At 35.9% G+C, this 21,470-nt stretch overlaps 1 protein-coding gene across 1 annotated transcript in view; it reads right to left on the reverse strand.

Annotated features, from left to right (window-relative positions):
* The window catches only part of Usp47 (ubiquitin specific peptidase 47), a 97,105-nt gene extending 78,117 nt beyond the window's left edge, over window positions 1–18,988 (reverse strand). The window contains 1 exon segment of the mRNA XM_047567660.1: window positions 18,555–18,988. Coding sequence (XP_047423616.1) covers window positions 18,555–18,593 — 39 coding nt within the window. The 5' untranslated portion in view covers window positions 18,594–18,988.
* Between the last annotated feature and the right edge of the window lie 2,482 nt (window positions 18,989–21,470).

Consider the following 21,470-nt stretch of genomic DNA (forward strand, 5'->3'; position numbering starts at 1 on the left):
GCTTAAATGGAAAATCTAAATCCTTTACATAATTCTCTAAACAAAATATATTCATTCAGGAAAGTAATTTCATGTGTCATAGCTGATGCTTTTGTAAAAGAAAATATACTCTTAAAACTCTTAAGTAAATTTCTAGAAACTGCTTTGGAAACTGCCAATTTTGTAAGCTGATTTTAAATTTTGAAAAATTTTAGTGTAATAAGAATTCTGCTATTTAGGTGAAAGTTAACAATAATCATTCCCTGCTTTAATTTCCTTCATAAAATTCAAATCTTCATATGTGAAGGTTTTTCCAAAGAAAACTTTGTACCTATTCTAAAAATCAGTTCAAACAGTAAAGAAATTATACATAGATTCTATTTTATTATTTCAGTTAATACAAATTCTGGGTAACTCCTTCATAATAATAGATGTTGTACAAGGTATTATGGTATGGATTTTTCTGAATTTCAACTAATAAAGAACACGTTATAACATAATTAACATGTTAATATATGACATTTCCAAATCATATAGCATAAAAAAATTGCAAGTAATGAAAACTTAATAGGTTGACTTGAATAAAGTCTATTTTAAACGTTTTATAAAATTATATATTTCCATACCTGTTTCTGGTGCTCTAATATTAGGGTGTTCCTCAAGTAACTGCATTCCATTTTCTTCTAAAATATTTCCGAAAAAAGCTTCCAGAACCCCATAGTACTATTATAATTACAAAATGTTTTTTCTATGTAACTTATTTTTAATTGTTGCAACAAATTAACCTAGCACTCATTCCATTAGTAGAAAACTGAAATGTAAAGTTTCAGAATTTAAAAGAACAGTTTACAATCTATTTAATTATGATGAACATATTTTAGTTGACAGTTAAAAACCAATCAATCATACATGCCATAAAATTATATTTAAAACTGGATGACCATGACCGTTTGGACATTAGGCCAGGCTCCTTATTTTACAAATGAAGAAAAAGAAATGCAAAAACCTGAACTGCCTCACCTAAGGTCACATTTGAACACAGGTCGTCTCCTAAGTACTACTTTATAATGTTGACATTTTTTGGCATTAAAACTATAACAGCATTATTTTTCCTGTCAGTTGTATGTAATACTCTCCCACCTCTGCCTTACTCCTTTTAATAGCTGTTCTAGTATTGGTCATGTGTAACTCACTAAAAATATACTGTAGGTATCCAAACTTAGAAACTAAAACTATTCTCAGGAGGCAAAATAATAGGTCCTTTACTATTCTAGTTATCTTTATTTTTAATTACAGCTATGATTTCTTCTTCGAGTGGGCTGTTGTTAAGAAGCAGTGAGTCAGCTTGTGATACAACTGACCTGTTTACAGATTTTGAATGTTCTACTTTATTCTTACTAAATCAAAACTTAAATTTATTTTACCATGTATTTTATTTAAAAGCATGGATAATAATTTTAAAGTAAAAATATTACATCCTTACAATACTATGAACCTGAAACCATACCACTTCAAAATTGTTGTTATTTTAAATTACTTAAAGATGGTATTTTGTATGGAAGTGACCCATAGTGCAAGAGGACTAACTGTACTGTAGATTTGAAAGATCTAGACTGGAATCCTTAGGTCAAAGTGGCTACTACTCTTTTAGCTATGTAATCCTACACAAATCACTACTAAACCACAAAGTCAATCCCTGACTTTCAGCTTTCTCACAGGGAATAAACCCTCCGCACAGAGTTTTTCTGACTATCAAGAGAACTTCTTGAAAATGTTCTCAAGTTATAATAATAATGTAATACCATACAAAAGTAAGGTATTATCATAAAGTTACTGACCTTAAAACAGATTTAGGAAATAAAAATTCTTATGATAAAATTTATATTATAATTTATAATATTTAAAATTGCAAGAAACAATCTTTGAGACAGTCTGGGTAAAAGGAGGATAAAAGGAATTTTATCTGATGAGAAAAATTTGCAAAGATCTTTGGATTTCTGAATCCAAAGCATGGTTTCTCACAAATAAGAACTGACATGGAAATAAAGCTTATGTAGACATATAATTTAGAGACAAAACTTAAAACTAATATGGTCATACTCCCTCATTTTACAGATAAGGAAAAAAAAAGACAACCCAGAAAAATGAACAACTAAGGCAAAGTCCAACCACAGATTTTTGATTATCTAACCACTGTCCTTTGTAATCAGACCAGATATTAAGACAACCCTACCAAATTATAGATGGTACCATTTAATATAACCTTCCTGTGTACATCATGAACTTCTTTAGAATATTCTTTTCATTGCTCCCTCTTCTGTCAGTACCTAGTGAAACTTTAAACCTAGAACGCTTGCTCATAAGGTATGTTAGATTAGGCTCAATACAGATTAGTGGTTGCCAGAACCTGGCAGTAGGGAAAGGAGGTTGACTAGGAAAGAACTTGTTTAGGTAATGGAAATATTCTGTATTAGATTATGGTGATGGTTATACAACTCTATAGAACTGTGTACCTTAAAAGGGTAAATTTTACTACAAGTAAATTATACCTCAGTAAACCTGAGTTTTAAAGAAAGGTTGCATTCAAGCTCTTCTACCTGGTACCAAATCTTATGAACTTTTATGTACTTCATATAGTATTTTTATTTAGAAAATGAAGGGGTTGTACACCCAACTCTAGCTCCCTTCTAGTGTTAAAGCATATTACTCCATTATAGAAACATTTTGCATGTCATGTCTATTTTCCTTAGAACTCTTAAATCATATCTGTATTATGTTAATGGCTAATAATAAATATTTCAAGATACATGAATTTGAAATGTCAAAATAGAAGGAATAGGGCCTGGGATTATGGGTCAGTGGCAGAGCGCCTGCCTAGCACGTGTGAGGCGCTGGGTTCAATCCTCAGCACATTAAAAAAATAAATAAACAAAACAGTTATAAAAAGTATATTTATTTATTTTTCTTTATTTTCTTTATTTTTACAGACTGCATTTTGAATCATTGTACACAAATGGGGTACAACTGTTCATTTCTATGGTTGTACACTATGTAGATTCACACCATTCATGTAATCATACATATACAAAGGGTAATACTGTCTGTCTCAGTCCACTATCTTTCCTTCCCCTACCCCCTCCTACCCCATTTCCCTCTACACAATCCAAAGTTCCTCCATTCTTCTCTTCCTCCCCACCCCACTTTATGTATCATCATCCACTTATCAGAGAAAACATTCAGCCTTTGGTTTTTGGGATTGGCTTATTTCACTTAGCATGATATTCTCCAACTCCATCCATTTACCAGGAAATGCCATAATTTTATTCTTCTTTATGGCTGAGTAATATTCCATTGTGTATATATACCAAGAGTTATAAAAATATATTTAAAAAAATAGAAGCAATAATATTCTCAGATATCTTTTAATAAGACTGGTTGTTAGGTATTTTAATTTTTACCAATTTCCTTTCATTATCACAAAGTATTATAAATAGACATAAAATCATAAATTTTGCAACCTAGTGTACACTTAAAATTTAAGGCAATAAAATTAAAATGCCAAACATAAAGGAGTAGACATTTTATATTTATAAAATGAAAGAAACATATGTAAGTCCATAGATAGCATATTTATATTTACTACAGCACTATATTTTATCTTTTAGGAAATGGGTCATAAAAAAATTCTACTTTTTTTAATGCAACCTGAAACTGGGACTGTAATCAAGGTTGCTCTTAGTATTAGTCTTAATTTTACCTGGAACATTAGGGATATACTTAGGAAGATTTCATTAATCCCCCAGTTTAAAACATTCCTTTTGATATTCTCAGTTACTGCCCTGCTACTACTACCAGACCAGAATTATCACTATTTAGCACCCGAAGAGAGGTAAACACGGAGTTCTCTATACTGTGGCTCCTACCAAGACAAATGCCCACAAATAGACCAGTGGTAAAATACTCAGGAAGCAACAGCTACAGAAACCACTAACAAGAATGTGCCCTATACTAGAAAGGTTAAGAAACCACATCATACAAGCCTTGCACTACTGCTCTCTGTGAAAATCAGAGGCTATCCTAAGTACACTAAACTTCACTTGCAAACTTCCCTTCAGGGAGCAGGTGAGAGAAACTGCTATAAAAGGTCTACAACCCCAGAGTATAGCTACTGTAACTTTTCTAGAGGCAAGAGAGGTCAAGCTAGTTAGCTTATGTGAGGATATTAACCTGTGTAGTTATCCATGTCAAATTAAGAAACAATTATGCCAAAGGATATCCTGCCAAAGAGACTAATACTAAGAATGAAAAGAAACATTTCGTTTTTAAGAAACAAAAAAGCATAGATGATTGCAAGGAGGAAAATAAGTAAGAGAATAAGGTATTAGAACAAAATTTTCTCTCATTTTCAGTTATGTATAAGTTTTTCTATTAACATGAGACTTACTTTAGATAAGTAAAAAATGATTCCATGAACAAGTTTCAGCAATTAAACTTTATAAAAATTATAGGCAAATCTGTTAACTTTTTCTGGAGAAGAAATCTGAAACATTTTTGCCCTTTACTATCTACACAAAAATCTCAATTCTTTGTAGGCCTTTGGAAGTTTTTGATACAACCTGCCAAAACAATGCATTAAGGGTTTCCCCCTTGCCCAAGCATTTACACTACTTTTTTTTTGCCACTTTCTAAAATGCATTACAGACTTTGTATTTTAAATGTTATTACTTCTAATAAAAAGTTCTTAACCTCCTTCTCAAGACATAAGTAATGTCAGTCTCTGTGATTTAGTTCAAATATTACAATCTCACAGAATTACCTAGATAAAGCCAGCTGCTTCCTCCTCTATAACCCCACTTTATTTCTCTATTATACATTTTTCTCATCATATGTCTGAATCTTCCATTAGGCTAGACCAGAATCTAGAACTAGACTTATTCCTTACTCATCTTTTTTTCCCCCATTTGAGCGGCCGGGGATTTGAACCACAGTCCTTTCACATGCTAGGCGAGCGATCTCCAAACGGAGCTCTCTTCAGCTTCCTTACTCATCTTTGACTCTGGTTTTTAGCAGCTATAAGTTCAATGATTCCACATAATCAGGAACCATGGAAATTTGTACCAAGAAAAATTAAAGTATACTCAGGATTCAACAAAAATAGGTCTCATTTGAAAAATAAAGGTATTTGTAGTCAAACTATAATACTTTGGTTATACTAAAAAATTTCAACTCATAAATGAGGTTCTGGTTTTTCTAAAGGCAAACCTATCAATTTACTAAGTGTAATGAATTTAGTTATTTAGAAAGATTTAAATTTCAAATCTTTTACTTAGTTATGTCACTTAATAGTCCTTATTTAATTTTTCTCTGCTATAAATTTGCTGTATTTAATATAAGCACAGTACCCTTATATTTTTGGGGAAAGGCTGGAATTCTTGTAGCAGTTACACAGCATCAAATCTAAAGTACAATCAATAAATACAATTGACAAGAACGATCTCATCTATCCCTGTCAACAATTCCATTGTAGTTACAGAAAAATCAGAATTATTGAGCACATGAAGTTCTCTCAAAACAAACTATTCTTGTTATCCAGAATACTGTCTCGGTGACTTAGCTGAACTTCTACCAGTCCCTAATCTTGCTTATATTTGTGGACAGGATGCCTGAAGGCCAGAAGTTCCTCTTTAGGTAGGTTAGCCAAAACCAGTTGGGTCTAAGATAACAGCCAAAGTAACTGCCAGACAACCTCTAACTTCATTATAATACCATCTGTATGCTAAATGACCACCCCCCAACACACACCAGTGCCATGACAGTTGAAAATTGCCAAGACTACCAGAAAGAACCATAAAAGGAGGTCATGTCTGAATTTCTGGAAATTTTCTGCTCATTCCCAGAAAAAGATGTAAATATCCCTCCCCTATATTAGCCTAACCCTCTCTTCTTTTCTATCTATGACTTCCCCCAACAACATGGGTTGAGAAGTTTATTTGATCTACAAGTATGTCTCCTGCTTCTCCTATTCTTGGCCAAATATCAAAGTATCCCTCCCTGCTCAATCAGAGCTCAGTCTTCTAATGGTTCTGCAATTTAAGAGGAAAACAGGACCTCACCAAAACAACAACAAAAACTGGGAACATTCTTAACAATCATCCTGCTTTAAAATAACATTTCATAGTCAATCTTTACAAACAAGTAATTTGTTAATCTAGTACCTTATTTTGACAACTATTTAAACATATTTGATATGTTTAATTTTCCAGGACCTCAGAATCTCATTAGCTCAAACATCTCTTTAATGTTTTCACTTTGTTATATGTTGCAGTTTTCAAAGCAAAAATAGGTCTTACTTGATCATACAAGAGAACCTATCAAATCATTAAGGATTAGTATTATAAACATTAAGATATTTAGCTGACAATAATCAGAACTATAATTTCAAATGACTAACACAACTAAAATATGACTTCATTTTCATTTAATTAAATATTTACTGTATAAAGTACATCACACTGTGCTGGCCCCAGGGTAAGATCTAGGGTAGGAACAATAGTGAAGGTAGTAACAGAAAGTAGTAATTGCTTACACTTACTGAGTACTTACCTGCAAGACACTCTACATGTATTAACTCATTTCATCTTCCCAACAATGCTAGGAGATAGTTACTATTATCTTTAACTAAGATACTAGGAAGTTAAATAACTTGCCAGAGGTCACATAGCTTGAACATAGGGGTTTTGACTATGATAGCCTGACTTTGAAGAGTTTCTAATCTCCTAAAAGTATTATTACAAGTAACTTTTATAATAAAGGGAAATAATTTTTCAAATGCCAAAATACAGTGCTACAGGATTTCCAAGTCAGGAAAATACAATGAGGATGAGAGAGGAATCAGGAAAGATTAAATGTAGGAAGTAAAAGAGGTTACATTTTATTACTTCGATAGGTATTTTTTGGGGGGTGGGTGGGTACAGGGGATTGAACTCAGGGGCACTCGACCACTGAGCCACATCCCCAGCCCTATTTTGTACTTTATTTGGAGACAGGGTCTCACTGAGTTGCTTTAGCGCTTTGCTTTTGCTGAGGCTGGCTTTGAACTTGTGATCCTCCTGTCTCAGCCTTCGAGTTTCTGGGACACAGGCGTGTGCCACCAAGCCTAGCTTGGATGGGATTTAAAGAACATCAAAATTTAAGACATATAAGTGAAATAAGCCAATTCCAAAAAAACAAAGGCTGAATGTTTTCTCCAATAAGTGGATTGCTGATACATAATGGGTTGGTGGGGGGGTGGTAAGGGAAGAATGAAGAATGTTGGTATGTAGAGGGAAATGAGGGGAGGGGAGGGGGGAGGGGGAAGGAAAGATAGTGGAATGAGACAAATATTACCCTAAGCACATGTATGATTATGCAAACAGTGTGAATCTACAGCGCGTACAACCACAGAAATGAAAGTTGTACAATGAATCAAAATGCGTTCTGTAAAAATAAAAAAAAAAATGGTTAGGATGGTAAGAAAAAAAAATAAAGGTATTGATCCATCTAAAAACAAATTTGAGGCTTATGTCTCAGTAATTTTCATATAAATAGTAATCTCTCAATGATTATGTCAGCACCAGTTCTCCGAAGAAGAAAACATTTATATCCATGGCTATTTTATGTATGCATGGTTCAGTTTTAGTTTCATCAAGCAGAAGGACAGGGTAATTATTATTGTTTCCACATCTACAAAGTAAATAGAAGTATATAGTAGGACAGAGAGGAGTTATCTGTTTACATATGCTACACCTATATTCATCCCTTCTCATCCTATACCAACAGAACACTAGGCTCAGGAAAAACAAAAAAAAATGCTCTTTAAGAATCTTGATGTGAAAGATCATACCATTTTTGTCAATCATTTGCCATCACCACCAATCACACATTTTGAAAAAAGCTTTTTACAATGGCAAATGTCTGTACATTAGATTTTAAGCAGTCATACCTGGAGAACACTTTAAAATCTAGGTAATAAATCTCATAAAAGAATATACATACCTCTACAAATCATGATATCTACACATGTTGCCTGAACTGAAAAAAATCTTTAATACCAATGAATTTTTACTAGATGTCTTTTGAGACATTAATTTATAATAAGTATTTAAACATATACTTAAAGTTCTCTATTTTGCAACCTTCTATTGCTAATATGACCTTTTCTTTCCAGCTTGGGCTATCACAGTGTTCTATTATTCTGGAAATGCTTGAACCTTCTCCCCTCCAGTTTGGCAAAAACTAGAGTATCTAGGTACAAGACACACAAAAATTTTTGTGAGAGGATTAAAAAGAGACAGGAACCTAAGAAAGTACTTAAAGCATATCTTCATGTAAAAATAAAATTTCACACATTTAAAACTATAGAATAAAAAAATACTTCATAATATTCACTCAGGATAAGGGCAAAGAAGTGACATGTGAATGCAAATAACATCTGGGGAACAGCAACTAATGCAGTGGAATGTAGTTCAAATAAAACTGACTTGGGTAGAAGACAAAAACATTAAGTAGGAATTTCTGGTTAAAGATAATAGATCGAATACAAGTATTCGGCTCTGATGCTTTCCAAATATTTCTAAAATAAGAATAAAGAAATTTTTTTACAGAGCATAAGCCCATAAGAAACAGAAACACAACTTGAGAAGTTGGAAAGCAGAACAAGAAGTAATGATTATTGCAGCTGAGAAAGTTCAATCCCACATTATCCTGTAGGAAAGTCAGAAACCTGATTTATATAATTTAAATCAAAAGACCAATGAACTCCCTAAGTAAGGGGTTAATTTCAGGGTTGGGGCAGGGGAATGTTAAGATGGGCAGAAGTATTATGTGGTACCAGAAAGCAAGGAAGTACTCAGCAAGCAACCAGAAAGAGCTCCCCCTGGCCAAACCAGCAGTTTAAATAACAAAAAAAAAAAAAAAAGTTATTAGATTACAAGCCTAAGAAAAAAATATCTGTTAATTCTACAAGTGGAGGAGAAGGGACAATTCCTCCTCACAGAAGGACTCCAATTAATAATGTAAAACTAGTGAGGGAAATAGAAAATTACTAATGGAACTAATAATGATGTAGAAAATATCCCCAGATGAATGTTAAAATTAAAGGGTAGAAGAAACAATTATCTATATGGTCTCAAAGTATTTAGTAATTTTTAAAGGGGAAAAAAATAGCCACAGTGGAGGAACCTAGCAGACACCACCTTAACCAAGTGCTCAAGGTTGATAATTAGGATATAGCAACATCATGTCCTTTTCCCCCTCATATGATACACGGAGAAGTACTCACATGTCTGTGATATCCTTCTCTTTGATTCATATTATATAATCAGACAAACCCAAATTGAGGGCCATTCCACAAAACAACTCACTAGTACTCTTCAAAAGTACCAAAATCAAGAAAAAGAAGGAAAGACTGAAAAGTTATCACAGAAGAAAGACATAACAACTAAATGCAAAAAGGGATTCTGAATTTGATTCTTGGACATTAGTGAAAATACTGATAAAATCTGAATAAATTTTGTAGTGTAGTTAACAGTACTGTACTAAGGCTAATTCTTACTTTTAAGAATATTCTACAATCACATAAGGTGAATAAGAAAGGAGAAGCTGGGTAAAGGGTATACAGGAATTCTATTCTTTCTGCAATTTTAAAAACTCAGGAAAAGTCTCAGGAACTGGTGATTTCAGATAGCCCAGGAGTCCCAACAAGGAAAACAACTGAATTCTAAGAAGCAGCTAGAACCCTCAGATTCCTTCTACTCTTCAGTCCTTCCTGACAAAATAACTTATTTCTGGAACACCCAAAACAGGGTATACCTAAACTAGAGGAAATCAGGTTCCATTGAATTTGAAAGTGCACGCTAAAAACTGGGGAAGTAAAGGGAAGTTAATCTGCATATAGTGATAAGACCTGTATTCCTCTTTTTTACTTAACTCCCAAGCTTGTTCCCTCCTGACAAAAGATTAGCAAACTTTTCGGAGAAATCCATTCAGCACAAAAGAAAAAGAAAGATATGTCACTGGAAACTATGGGTCTGAATGGTCATGTCCACTCACCAATGATATTTAGAGGTGGGGCCTTTGGGAGATAAGTCAGAGCCCTCATAAATGAGATTAGTGCCCTTATAAAAGAGACATTAGAGAGTGCCTTCTTCTCTTCCACCATGTAAGGATACAGTGAGAAGGTGCTTTTTGAACATGGAAGCAGCCATCACTAGACACCAAAACTGCCAGTATCTTGATCTTGGACTTCCCAGCCTCCAGAACTGTGAGAAGCTTATTTCTGTTGTTTATAAGTCACCTAGTTTATAGTATTTTTAAAATATCAGCCCAAACAGACTAAGACACTGGGAGTACACATAGAAATTATCCAGATATATCACTGTACAGGTCAAATCATAAATACTCACTGGCAGTTTCAAGTTTTTAAGGCCCCTCCTTAAATAAACAAGACTTTCAAGGATCATCAGATACCAAGGAAAGTGTTTAAGATGGAAAACAAAAAAACAAAACCCAAAGCAAACAGAAAAAAAGGAAATTTGGAGGGAAAAAAAGAATAAAACTACCAATCTTTCCTGAGAGAAAGCACTGCATACATAAAATATATACAGAGTATGATTTTCTTTTTTTCTTTTCTTTTTTATTTTTTTTTCCTCCAGAAAAAAAGAGTGCTTGGAAATTATACATATTTGTTTTAGTCAGCTTTTTCACTGCTATGACTAAAAGGAGTCAACCAGAACAACTGCAGAGAAGGAAAAGTTTATTTAAGGGCTCACGGTTCCAGAGGTCTTAGTCTACACAAGGTTGGTTCCATTCCTTGGGGCTCAAAGTGAGGCTGAACATCGTGGCAGAAGAGTGTGGCAGAGGGAAGCAACGAACATGAGTGATCAGCAAGCAGACTCCCCTCTCCAAATACAGAATATATATACCCCAAAGCCATGCCCCCAATTCCCACCTCCAGTCATACCCTACCACTTCAGTTACCGAGAGGTTAATTCCTATAAGGGGATTAATTCACTGATTGGGTTAAGATTCTCACAACCCAATCATTTTCTCCTCTGAAACCTCTTGCGTTGTTTCACACATGAGCTTTTGGGGGACACCTCACATCCAAACCATAACAATGTTACAGCAGAAATAAAACCTTAGTAGAAGAATTAGAAAGTAAAGTTGCAGAAGATCCATCAGAAATAAAGAAGAGAAAAAAAAGAAATGGAAAATATATGAAAACAGACAATAAAATTAAAGAAACAAGTCATTAGGCCTAAAACGTAAACAATAAGAGAGAAAAGAGAAAATGAAGGAAATCAAAGAAATTATTTAAGAAAATTTTTCTAAAACCAACAAGATAAATTCCCGATTGAACAGGGCTAACTGAAACCTAATTGAATGGATAAAAAGAGACCTATACTAAATTATATAATAGAGGAAGTACAGAACTCTTAAGACAAAGATTCTCCAAGCTTCTAAAGAGAACAAAAAATGTTTCAAAATAGTGAAAAAGAATTCTGATGTCTCAATAGCCAACAGTAGACAGCAGAGGAAATCCTTCAAAATTCTGAGAAAACAATTCATGACTGAGAATTCTCTGCCCAACCAAACTATACCAAAACAAGGGAGAAAACATTTTCAGATGTGCAAGGTCTTGAAAAAATTATATCCCCTCTAGAAAGCTACTGAAAGTTGTCCTCCAAATGAGAAAGTAAACAAAAAAGGCGCTAGTGATACAAGACAGGCACTGAAGGGAAGCACCAAGCGCCCAGAGGTAAAGCAAATCCAAGACAACAGCTGCACAGATGTAGATCCAACAAGTTCAGTTGGAGCAGGTAAAAAGACCCTGAGAAAGTTTCTTACGATGTTAAAATTGGAAGATTTGGATATAAGAGGAGATTTATACACTTGAGAGAGATTTTATGCTATATCAGGGTTTCTCAAGAGCGGCACTGTTGGCATTGTAGGTTAGGGTTTACTGTTGTGGGAGGCTACAGGGGCAGTGCAGGAAGTTTGGCAGCATACTTGGCTTCTACCCACTAGGTGTCAGTAGCACACTCCCTTCCCCCTCCCCCAACACACTGCCAAGGGGGTGGGGCTCCCAGTTGAGAACCACTTAGCTAAACAAGTATACAGAAAACTAAATGAAGCAAATTGTACGAATATTAACTCAGAGAAAACAAAATGTTTACAGCAAAGGAAAATAACAGTAAACTAAATGGTTCAGCTGAGACTAGTTTACAGTTACATGATATAAAACTCTGAAATATTGATGTATCCAAACAATTTACAATATGGCAATATTGGGAGGACTGAGCAGGATTGTCAAGTATATCTATGTGTGATTGGGTTGGGGTCATTTACCATTGTGGGAAGTGAGTTAGATTATACCTCAAACTGAAAAATCAAGAAGCACCATCAAAATGTTAGTTTAAAATATGGAGCTAAGTATCAAAAGAATTAAGCTGAAAGTGGTTGCCTTTGGGGAAACCAAAATGAGGGGGAGGAGAACCTGCCAAGGATTACTGTTTTTATAAATAGTTCTGCATAGTTACTTAGCTTTTATAAATATGTGCATGTATAACTTCAATTTAAAATTTTCTTTTTAAGTAAACTGAGGCCAGATTATGATAGTCTCTTCTACTGGTTAAAGCCACTTTGATTTAGAATCAAAAACAGCTATATATCTTTGAGCAAGTTACTTAACCTCTTTAAGCCTTAGTCTCTTCATTTGTAAAATGGATAATGAAGATTAACAGCTGCCTTAAAGGGCTGTTATAGGGATTAAATAAAATAATATATGTAAACTGCTTAGCATAGTGTCTGACACATAGGGCTTATAAATAACACCTATTATTCAATTTGTAATCACAGGATAATAATTAGAAACTATGAAGCAGATAAGTCACAATTTCATCTATTTTAGAAAGTAACCTTGATAGTTGTAGGGAGGATGGTAGGAAAGAAAAAAACCTGGAAGCAGAGTGACCAGTAGAAGGGCTATATCTGAGTGAGAAAACAATTAGATAGAGGCAGAGCCACACAATGATAAAGTTACAAAAGACACCTTTCTAAGTGATGAACTATATGTGAGAAAAAGAAAAAAGGAAGAATCAGAACAGTGTTCCAGATTAAACAAATAAGCAGATGGTGATAACCCTAACTGAAATAGAACAAAAAAAGTTAATGTTGGAGAGAAAGTGACAAGGAGAGAAGAGAAATAAGCTCTATATTACCATATTTAATTTGTGAACTCTAGAGTACAACCAAATAGAGAAAACCAGTATGCAAGTGAAAATCTGAATCTAGAAGAGATCAGGGCAAATACACAGAGTAAGAAAGTGGGGCAGGGGGCAGGAGGGGAGAACTGACCATAAAAAATGACAATATATATAGAGCATGGTGGCACATGCCTGTAATCCCAGCTACTTGGGAGGTTGGGGCAGAAGGATCACAAGTTCAAAGCCAGCATGGGCTACTTAGCGAGACCCTGTTTCAAAAATTGTAAAGACGTAAAAAGGATTAAGGATGAAGTTCAGTGGTATAGTGACCCTGGGTTCAAGCCCCATTATGTGGGGGGGATATATACACACACACACACACACACACATACACACACACATACATATATATATAAATATAACACTATGCAAATAACTACCAGACAAAACCTATAAAGCTATAAGATAGTACAATAATCCAGACATCCAGAAATACCGTTAATATTTTGTGTATTCTTTCAAAGCATATAGCCCTAAATTTTCATAATTTTTTTCTGACAAAATTGGAATCATATACAACTCTGCATTCAGCTTTTTCACATTATTAAATGAATATTTCTAATGATATCTAAAATTCTTAATTTTATTAAACACTTCAATTTATGTTAGACACTGATAGGTATAACTTGATATGCCTCTTACTGGTAAAGAAAGAATACCTCAAATTTAAGACAAAGGGTCATTCTGTAAGGATCAGCAAAACCAAGAATGACCACTGTAATTTAAATAGAGGAGAAATAAAATTAAAAGAATATTCATTTGATGTGTTTCATGATATTGATGAATAGATTTTTATAAGAAATCTGACAATAGAGGTGAAAAGTAAGTTGTTTATTGTTTGAGGTTTTTTCAAATATGTTTCCCTTATATTATTATTAACTTGTGAAGCTCAACTGTATTACCATACACAAAGTACACACAACATATGCCAATTTATTTATATTGCCAGTTAAATAAATGCTCAATAAACATTGGTTATTACTGTCATCATCATAAGATGACAAAACTAGTTCCAGATGGAATTAGTAGTTACTGCAAGGAAGAAAGAAGGGGGGAAAAACCTCACTGAGATACAAAACTTATATTTCTACTTGGTTTCTTTCATTTTTTCTATCTTCTCTATATGCTCAATGCAGTCCAAGTATCATTTTAGAGGCATCAGTAAATATATACCTTATCCTTAAATATACTATACAACACTTGACAGAATGAATAAGAATGAAGGCCATCTATTCTAACTTCCCCTATGTCGCAGAGGACAGTAATATACACATTGGGTACTCAAATAAAGTCACAAATTCTTAAAGGAAACAGAATAATAAAATAACAATGAAGTTATAGTTAAAATTGTGATACTAAAAGCAAGCAATCTCAAAGTCAGTATCAATATACCACAACTCAAAGACAGAGCAAAATGAAACAGTGTGGGAAAAAAAGCTTTGTTGTTCTTCAGTGAACAGACCATACTCTCTTTGCTTTTTTTTTTTCTGAGTAAAACAATTTAAGAGGAATACCAAAAATGCTGGATCATTTCCAGAAGAAAGCACCTGAGAAAGAACTAACTAAAGCCATTCAGACTCAAAAATAGAGATGGTGAGCTTTCCTGCTCTCTTCTTCCATTTTCAATAAGAAAGCTATCTCTATGGAAAATGCTTTAAGATTTCTATGCTGTCCAGAGACAACTATCAAAAGATGCCAGTATAAATATCTAGACCTCTCTCAATACAAAAACTTAAAATAACAGATCTCTTCTAAGAAAAAGATGTTATCAGAGATTAGTCATAAAGTTGGAAAAAGCTTGTCAATTATGCTATGGAAAACCTCCAAGCCAAGGAAAACTGGTTGAATTCTAAGTTTCCTTCTAACCCCAAAACGACATCAATGAATATTTACTGAATCTGTTGTCCCAGATCTATGACATACAAAAACAAAAAGTATGGAGAAACACAATGAGCTCTGCTATCAAGGAATTCACAACAAATAATATATTAAATGTATACTACAATTTCAGACCATAATAGGTATCTCAAACTATTTACTAACTGCCAAATAAATTCCATTCAAAGCACTATTTATTAAATGCCAAATGAATTCTATTCATACATAAAGGTCTTCTATGAGGGGGAGATCCCTGATGTTAAAATGATCAGAAAAGGCTTTTTAGAATAAATAAGATATTGAGGTTCCTATGGAAAAAATGTGTATGAAGATTTTGAACAGGAGGAGAGAAGTAGGAAAGGGAGAACAGCACAAACAGAAATGAAAATCAAGTTAGAGAGAAACCTGTTTAGCTACATTAAAATCTTGTTTCATGGGAAAAAAGATAAGCTGGGGAAGGGCAGGTTATGGCCAGAACCAACTGTACTGAGCCTTGAATACCAGGCAATGTAGTTTCAAATTTATCCTGCTTACAGTCTCTGTAGCAACTGTTCAACTCTGTTGTTGAAGTCATAGAAAATAGTACATGACTGGCATGGCTATGTTCCAAACTGAAATTTCAATCTCATATATTTCCATGTTGTCACTGAATATTGTTAGTCTTTTGATTTTCTTTTTCCTTCAATAATTTGAAAATGTAAAAATCACTCTTGACTTAAAAGCCATAGAAAAACAGGTTGTGACCTGGATTTGGCAGTGGGCCACAGTGTGCCAACCCCTATACACCAAGCTGTCTTCCTCAGCAGTGCTCTAAGGCAGAACTGTCCTCCCGTTTCAGGGACCAGAATAATATATAATTCATCAACAACTGTATACATGCACGCATGCAAGCACACACCTAATTAAGATCTAGATCCAGGGCTGGGATCTAGTACAATGCTTGCCTAACAAACACCAAGACTCTGGGTTCTATCCCCAGCATCACAAATTAAAAAAAAAAAAAAAAAAAAAACAGAAACAAACGACAACAACAAAAAAAAAACCTCCCCAGATTGTTAATAATAACCATTATGATAGATGCAGGAAATTTTGAAATTTTAACTTTGGTAGTTATTTTCACATGGTATAGGTAATTATAAACTATTCTTACAGGGCCTCAAAGTTACATGAAGGGATCCATAGAATATAATCAAAGGAATGGTAGCAGGGGACTTAGTTCTAGTATTCGCTCAGCCATTTACTCATTATCTGACCCACACCAAGTCACTTTCAATCCTCCTAGCTCCAATTCTCTCATATGAAAAGTGAAGGGGTTTAACTTACTAGACGTTCACTATACTCTCTTAGCTTTAGCATTTAATAATTCCACTACTACTTAAAAGAACCAGTCAGGGAATGACAAAAATCAAACAAAAGTGACAATTAAGAACACAAATAAGAAGAGAAAGGCCTTGACGAAATGAATGGGTAAAGAGAATGTGAAGATTACTAAAATCCAGGCGTGATTTTTTAAAAAGAAAGTACCCCAAATGCTACAGAATATCCAAGGAAGAGGAGAAGAGTATGGCCATCAAAGAAAAAACTAGTTGGCTAGCTAAAAGAGGCATGGACTTCAAGTGACTGTCTTCAGATTTGAGAGTACAGTGCAGGCTTCCAGGAATCATGAAAGGAACCAGGGAAAAAGACAACTGCAGATGAGAATAAGGAATAGAAAATAAAGGCATGTAATCCAGAAAAAGTAGAAAGAAAACGTTATGATGAGCTTCAAGTCTCAGATAAGGAAATTCATTTTAAAATACAGGCATTTAATCTTTACATTTCCAGCAGGTGAAAGCAGTAGCATTGCAGTCTCAGTTTTTATACACACAAATAAGTTCCTGTGAAGCTGTATAACTGTATGAAGATTTCTATAAATCAATTAGGGAAATAAATCTAATGGTGGGTTTTCTTAAAGCAAAATTCCACCTACATTATATTTTCTAAATAATCAAAAAATTAAGAAAGGATTTTAACTCTGCTTTTCATAAGACTGGAAACCAGCAACATGTACCTCTAAAAGGAAATACATGTTTATTACCTTTCTCTTAGCACCTATCACTTCCTTCCTTGCACAAGGGTTACTTATGCAATATAAAATACCTCGCCCCTGATTGGAGCTCAAGGAACACTGGTTTTCCCTTTCTAAGTAGCTTAAAAAGCTCCCGAGGCAAGACTTCTGATTAATTCATCTGTTTATCTGCTTTGCACAGAGTTAGTGATGCTTGATGAATAAATACTGACACAAAACTCTGCTTTAAAAAAAACAATTCTTTGCAAAACAACTATCAACATCCATCTGATAAATAAAGCTGGGAAAATATTTGTATCATAACTCCAATAATATTACTTTTGCATTGTTTGAGTTTGCTTATATAGCAAAGAAATTGCCACGAAGCAACTAAAAAAGGCAGAAAAGTTGAAGAATGTATGATCACTCATAAATATCAGGATCCTACATAGTTAATTTCAACTCAACACTTGCCTCTATTTAAAATATATGAGAAATAAAAATCCAAAGCATTAGCCTGATGATCACCAGTTAAAAATACATGTTTGAATGCGCTGGAGATATTTATAAAGCCCAACAGAGATACTATTAATATATTGAAATTCACTGGCCAGTGCAAGATTCTACCCTTAATCTTCTACTACTATTCAAGGGAACCCAAGAAGTCGAGGCTTCTCATTTCACTTGCTTTTAAGAATTTAAGAAGTCACCCAAATGGATATATACAACCCCAGGATCTAAAAGTAGTTCAGCTCTCCATATGGTAAAGCTCGGTTATCTCCTACCTTTACATGCAAGATCTATTTACTAATTTAAGAATCTCTGGTAGGCCCCATTTAGGTAGGCCAATAGTACTACGAAGCAACAGAAGTTGAAAAAAGTCCTAACAGTAAACTCTGCCCTCCCACAGATCTCAACTTGGGTGTAGATTTCAGGAGCCCTGTAAGCTATACACGGCCACTGTCAAAACCAGAAGAAGCACGGTCACCCTGTCGTGCCCATCGGCAAGTGTTCCAGAATGTTTTCTTTGAAATGATCTCTCTCGGCTTGACTAGTACAATGTGGACTTCAAAGGCCACCTTCCCCCGCAGAGCAGGAGCTGGTTCCTTGCGTCCGCTCCTTTATTTGTCCACCCCGCTACCCCGAGGGCGGTCTCGGCTCCCGGCCGCGGGCATCCAGCCGCCCCCCAACTGCTCGCCGCTCCCGTCTACCCCGCCGCACGCCTCCTGCGTCGCCCACCGCCCAGCGCGCACTCCCGCCGGACCCGCGGCCGGCCGCTCGCCCGGGCCTGCGCTTCCTCGAGCGGCCGCAGGCCTCAGGCCTAGCCTCCGCCGCTGGCCCCTCACCTCTTTCGGGACCAGTTGGTTCTCCTCGCCGGGCACCATCGCTCAGACTCCGGCCGCTCCTCTCCGCCCTGCCGGGGGAGGGAGAGGGTGGCGGCGGCTCTCTATCTCAGGAGAGAAGAGCGGCGGCAGTCATCCTCTCCGCCGCCTGCGCTCCGGCAACCGTGGAGGCCTCGGCTTGGGCCTCAGACACCAGCGCGCAGACACCGACCCCAGGCTCCGCCGCTGCCGCCGCCTTCGTCGTCGGCCCCTCCCCCAGCCCGCTGCAATCAATGGAAAAATGGCGGCGGCCGCTCTCGCGAGAATTCGGCGCGTCGGGCGCCCGGCCCGGCGCCTGCTGCCCGAGGTGCCCAGGCAGTCCTCGGTCGTTTTTAATCGCCTCGTCTCTTACTCGGCCCCAGGGTGTACGGAACCGGTTGTGGGGCTACGTAAACGCTTTCCCTTGGACGAAAGCTGGACCTTTCATGCCGGGACTCCCTCTGCCGGCAGGAAAAGGACAGGCCCCGGAGTCCTCCGTGCCCTCTCGGGCTGTGGGACTCCATGCATCTTAGGAAAGACTGGAGCCCAAAGCCCCTCTCTGACCTTACCACTCCTACTCTCCTCGCTTCTTCATGACTAGCGCCTGAACATCAGCCCCTTTTCAAATAGCCCTGGCCTCTTCCAGGACCACAGGAGCTACCTCCTGGCTTCTGACCAGCCCTTCCTGATTCTAGCCTTTGAGTCAGGAAGGGCTGCGTTTTATTTGCCCCTCTTACTCCCCTAGAGGAGAGGACACTCAGGCCCAGGCCCCTGAAGCCTGAATCACCGCCTCCTCCACTCCATTGGAGAGGCGCTCCCCTGCCCTCTTCCTGAGAACTGCCTTCTCCAACAGGGCCAAGTCTGGTACTGAGAGCGCCTCTGAGAATGGGGCTACTTCAACCTATAATCTTCTTTGAAAATGTATTTGGAGAACTTTAATCTTTTCCGGCAGTAAGCATTGTGCTATGTGTTAAATTAAACAATTGTGGAATAGTCATTTTTCCTAATCCTACTCCTTGCATTATGAAGACTCAGTGAGGCATCCTTCATGAAGATTTCCATGGGTACAGTGATCTTACAGGATGATGAAATAATATAATCCTGCTATGTTCCTGACATCCATGGCATCAACTACCTGTACCTGTGTTGTGTTCTCCAAAATTTTTTTCATTGTATGATATCCACATATTTATGTAAGTTATACACATCTGCTGTGTATGACAGTATAAAACATTTGTGAAATGTAAAAATGATAAGATGGGGATAAACAATTAAAATAATTGTTGTAAAAATATTCATGGTATTAAAAACTATTACCCCCCACGCTTAAAATATTTAGTGAACTATGATTGACTAGGTTTAAAAAATCTTTAATACTTTATGAAACAATTACTAAAACATCTGGTTGACCATCCAGGCTATTTCTGTACTTGGTTTTAATGGCTGTCATAAGCTGAAACAGGTAACTCACAAAAATTTACCTCCTCGGGGGAGGAGTGCATCTTTGCTCTTACAAATTCTAGTACTCATTTCTATCAGTTCCATCCACCAACATGCAAAGATTTTTGTTTGAAATTCAATAGTAATTTTCATCTTCTCTAATTTCAACCAGAACAGTTTGCATTTTTATATTTTTAACCAACAGGCTCAAAACTCTATGAATACATTACTCCGAGGATTTCTTAATAGGTTGAAAAATTCCATCTTCCAGTTTAAGTACACATGTATGAGTTTGGAGGGAGTAGTGATCTTCCCTTTATTTTAAATCTCCATCATCATGGATTTTAAAATACTGCACTAAGATTGTTTATCTTGACTACTGAAATTTTGGTGCCACCTTAAATTTTGTGTCAGAGGTAAATGACTCACTTGCCTTACCTTGGTCCCAGCCTTGAGCAACACAGATACGGCATTTTTATACCAGATCACATAATAGAAGTATTTCCACATCTCTGTTTTCAAAATATCATCCCCATTACTAGCAAAGTGGCTTCTGCAGAGCTCATGCTAGAAATGTCATCTCTTATCATCATCTTTTTGGTTAGACTTGCACTATTGTATTCAACTCATGATTCCTTTCCAGAAATCTTTTTTTAGACACTCTCATTTTAGTAAGGGTTGATTTAATGAAATAATAGTGTAATTGTTAAATCTGTTCAACTCAGCTCACATTAACTGGAACAAATTCCAATATACTAAAAAGAAATAAAATGGAAGAATTATCTTGTGTTTCGGAACTCACGTTTTTTCACTCAGGAATAATGAGATACCAGTGTTGATCTATATAATTACATATGGATAAGCCTTAATATTTTTTTCTGGTTTTAAGTAAACAAAACAAAGTTATAAAACATCTCAAATTTAAATTGAACCTAAACAGAAGTTTAATATCCAAGTCTCCCCCACCTCCCTCTTCTAACGTACCTCCCATCACTTCTCTTCTATCTCAATAAATTATCAATTCAGTCTATTAAGCCCCAAACTTAAGACTCTTCATGTTATATTCAGTCCATTAGTATTCGTTACTGCTTCCACCTCTGAAGTATATCCCATTACACTCCAATCACTCTGTCCTCTTTCCTAGGTTATTGCAGTTGCCTCCTCACTGTTTTCCCAGCTTCAAATCCCCCCCAACTCATGGCATTTTATTTATTTATTTTTTTATTTGTTCTTTTTAGTTATACATGACAGTAGATTGTATTTTGATATATCATACATACATGGAGTATAATTTCCCATTCTTGTGGTTGTACATGATGTGGAATTACACTGGTTGGGTATTCATATAGGAACATAGGAAAGTTATGTCCAATCTATTCTACTGTCTTTCCCATTCCCATCTTTCCTCTCTTCCCCTCATTCTCCCCTGTCCAATCTGGTGAACCTCCACTTCTCCCTCCA

This window comes from Sciurus carolinensis, chromosome 11 (assembly GCF_902686445.1).
Source record: "Sciurus carolinensis chromosome 11, mSciCar1.2, whole genome shotgun sequence".
Classification (NCBI taxonomy): domain Eukaryota; kingdom Metazoa; phylum Chordata; class Mammalia; order Rodentia; family Sciuridae; genus Sciurus; species Sciurus carolinensis.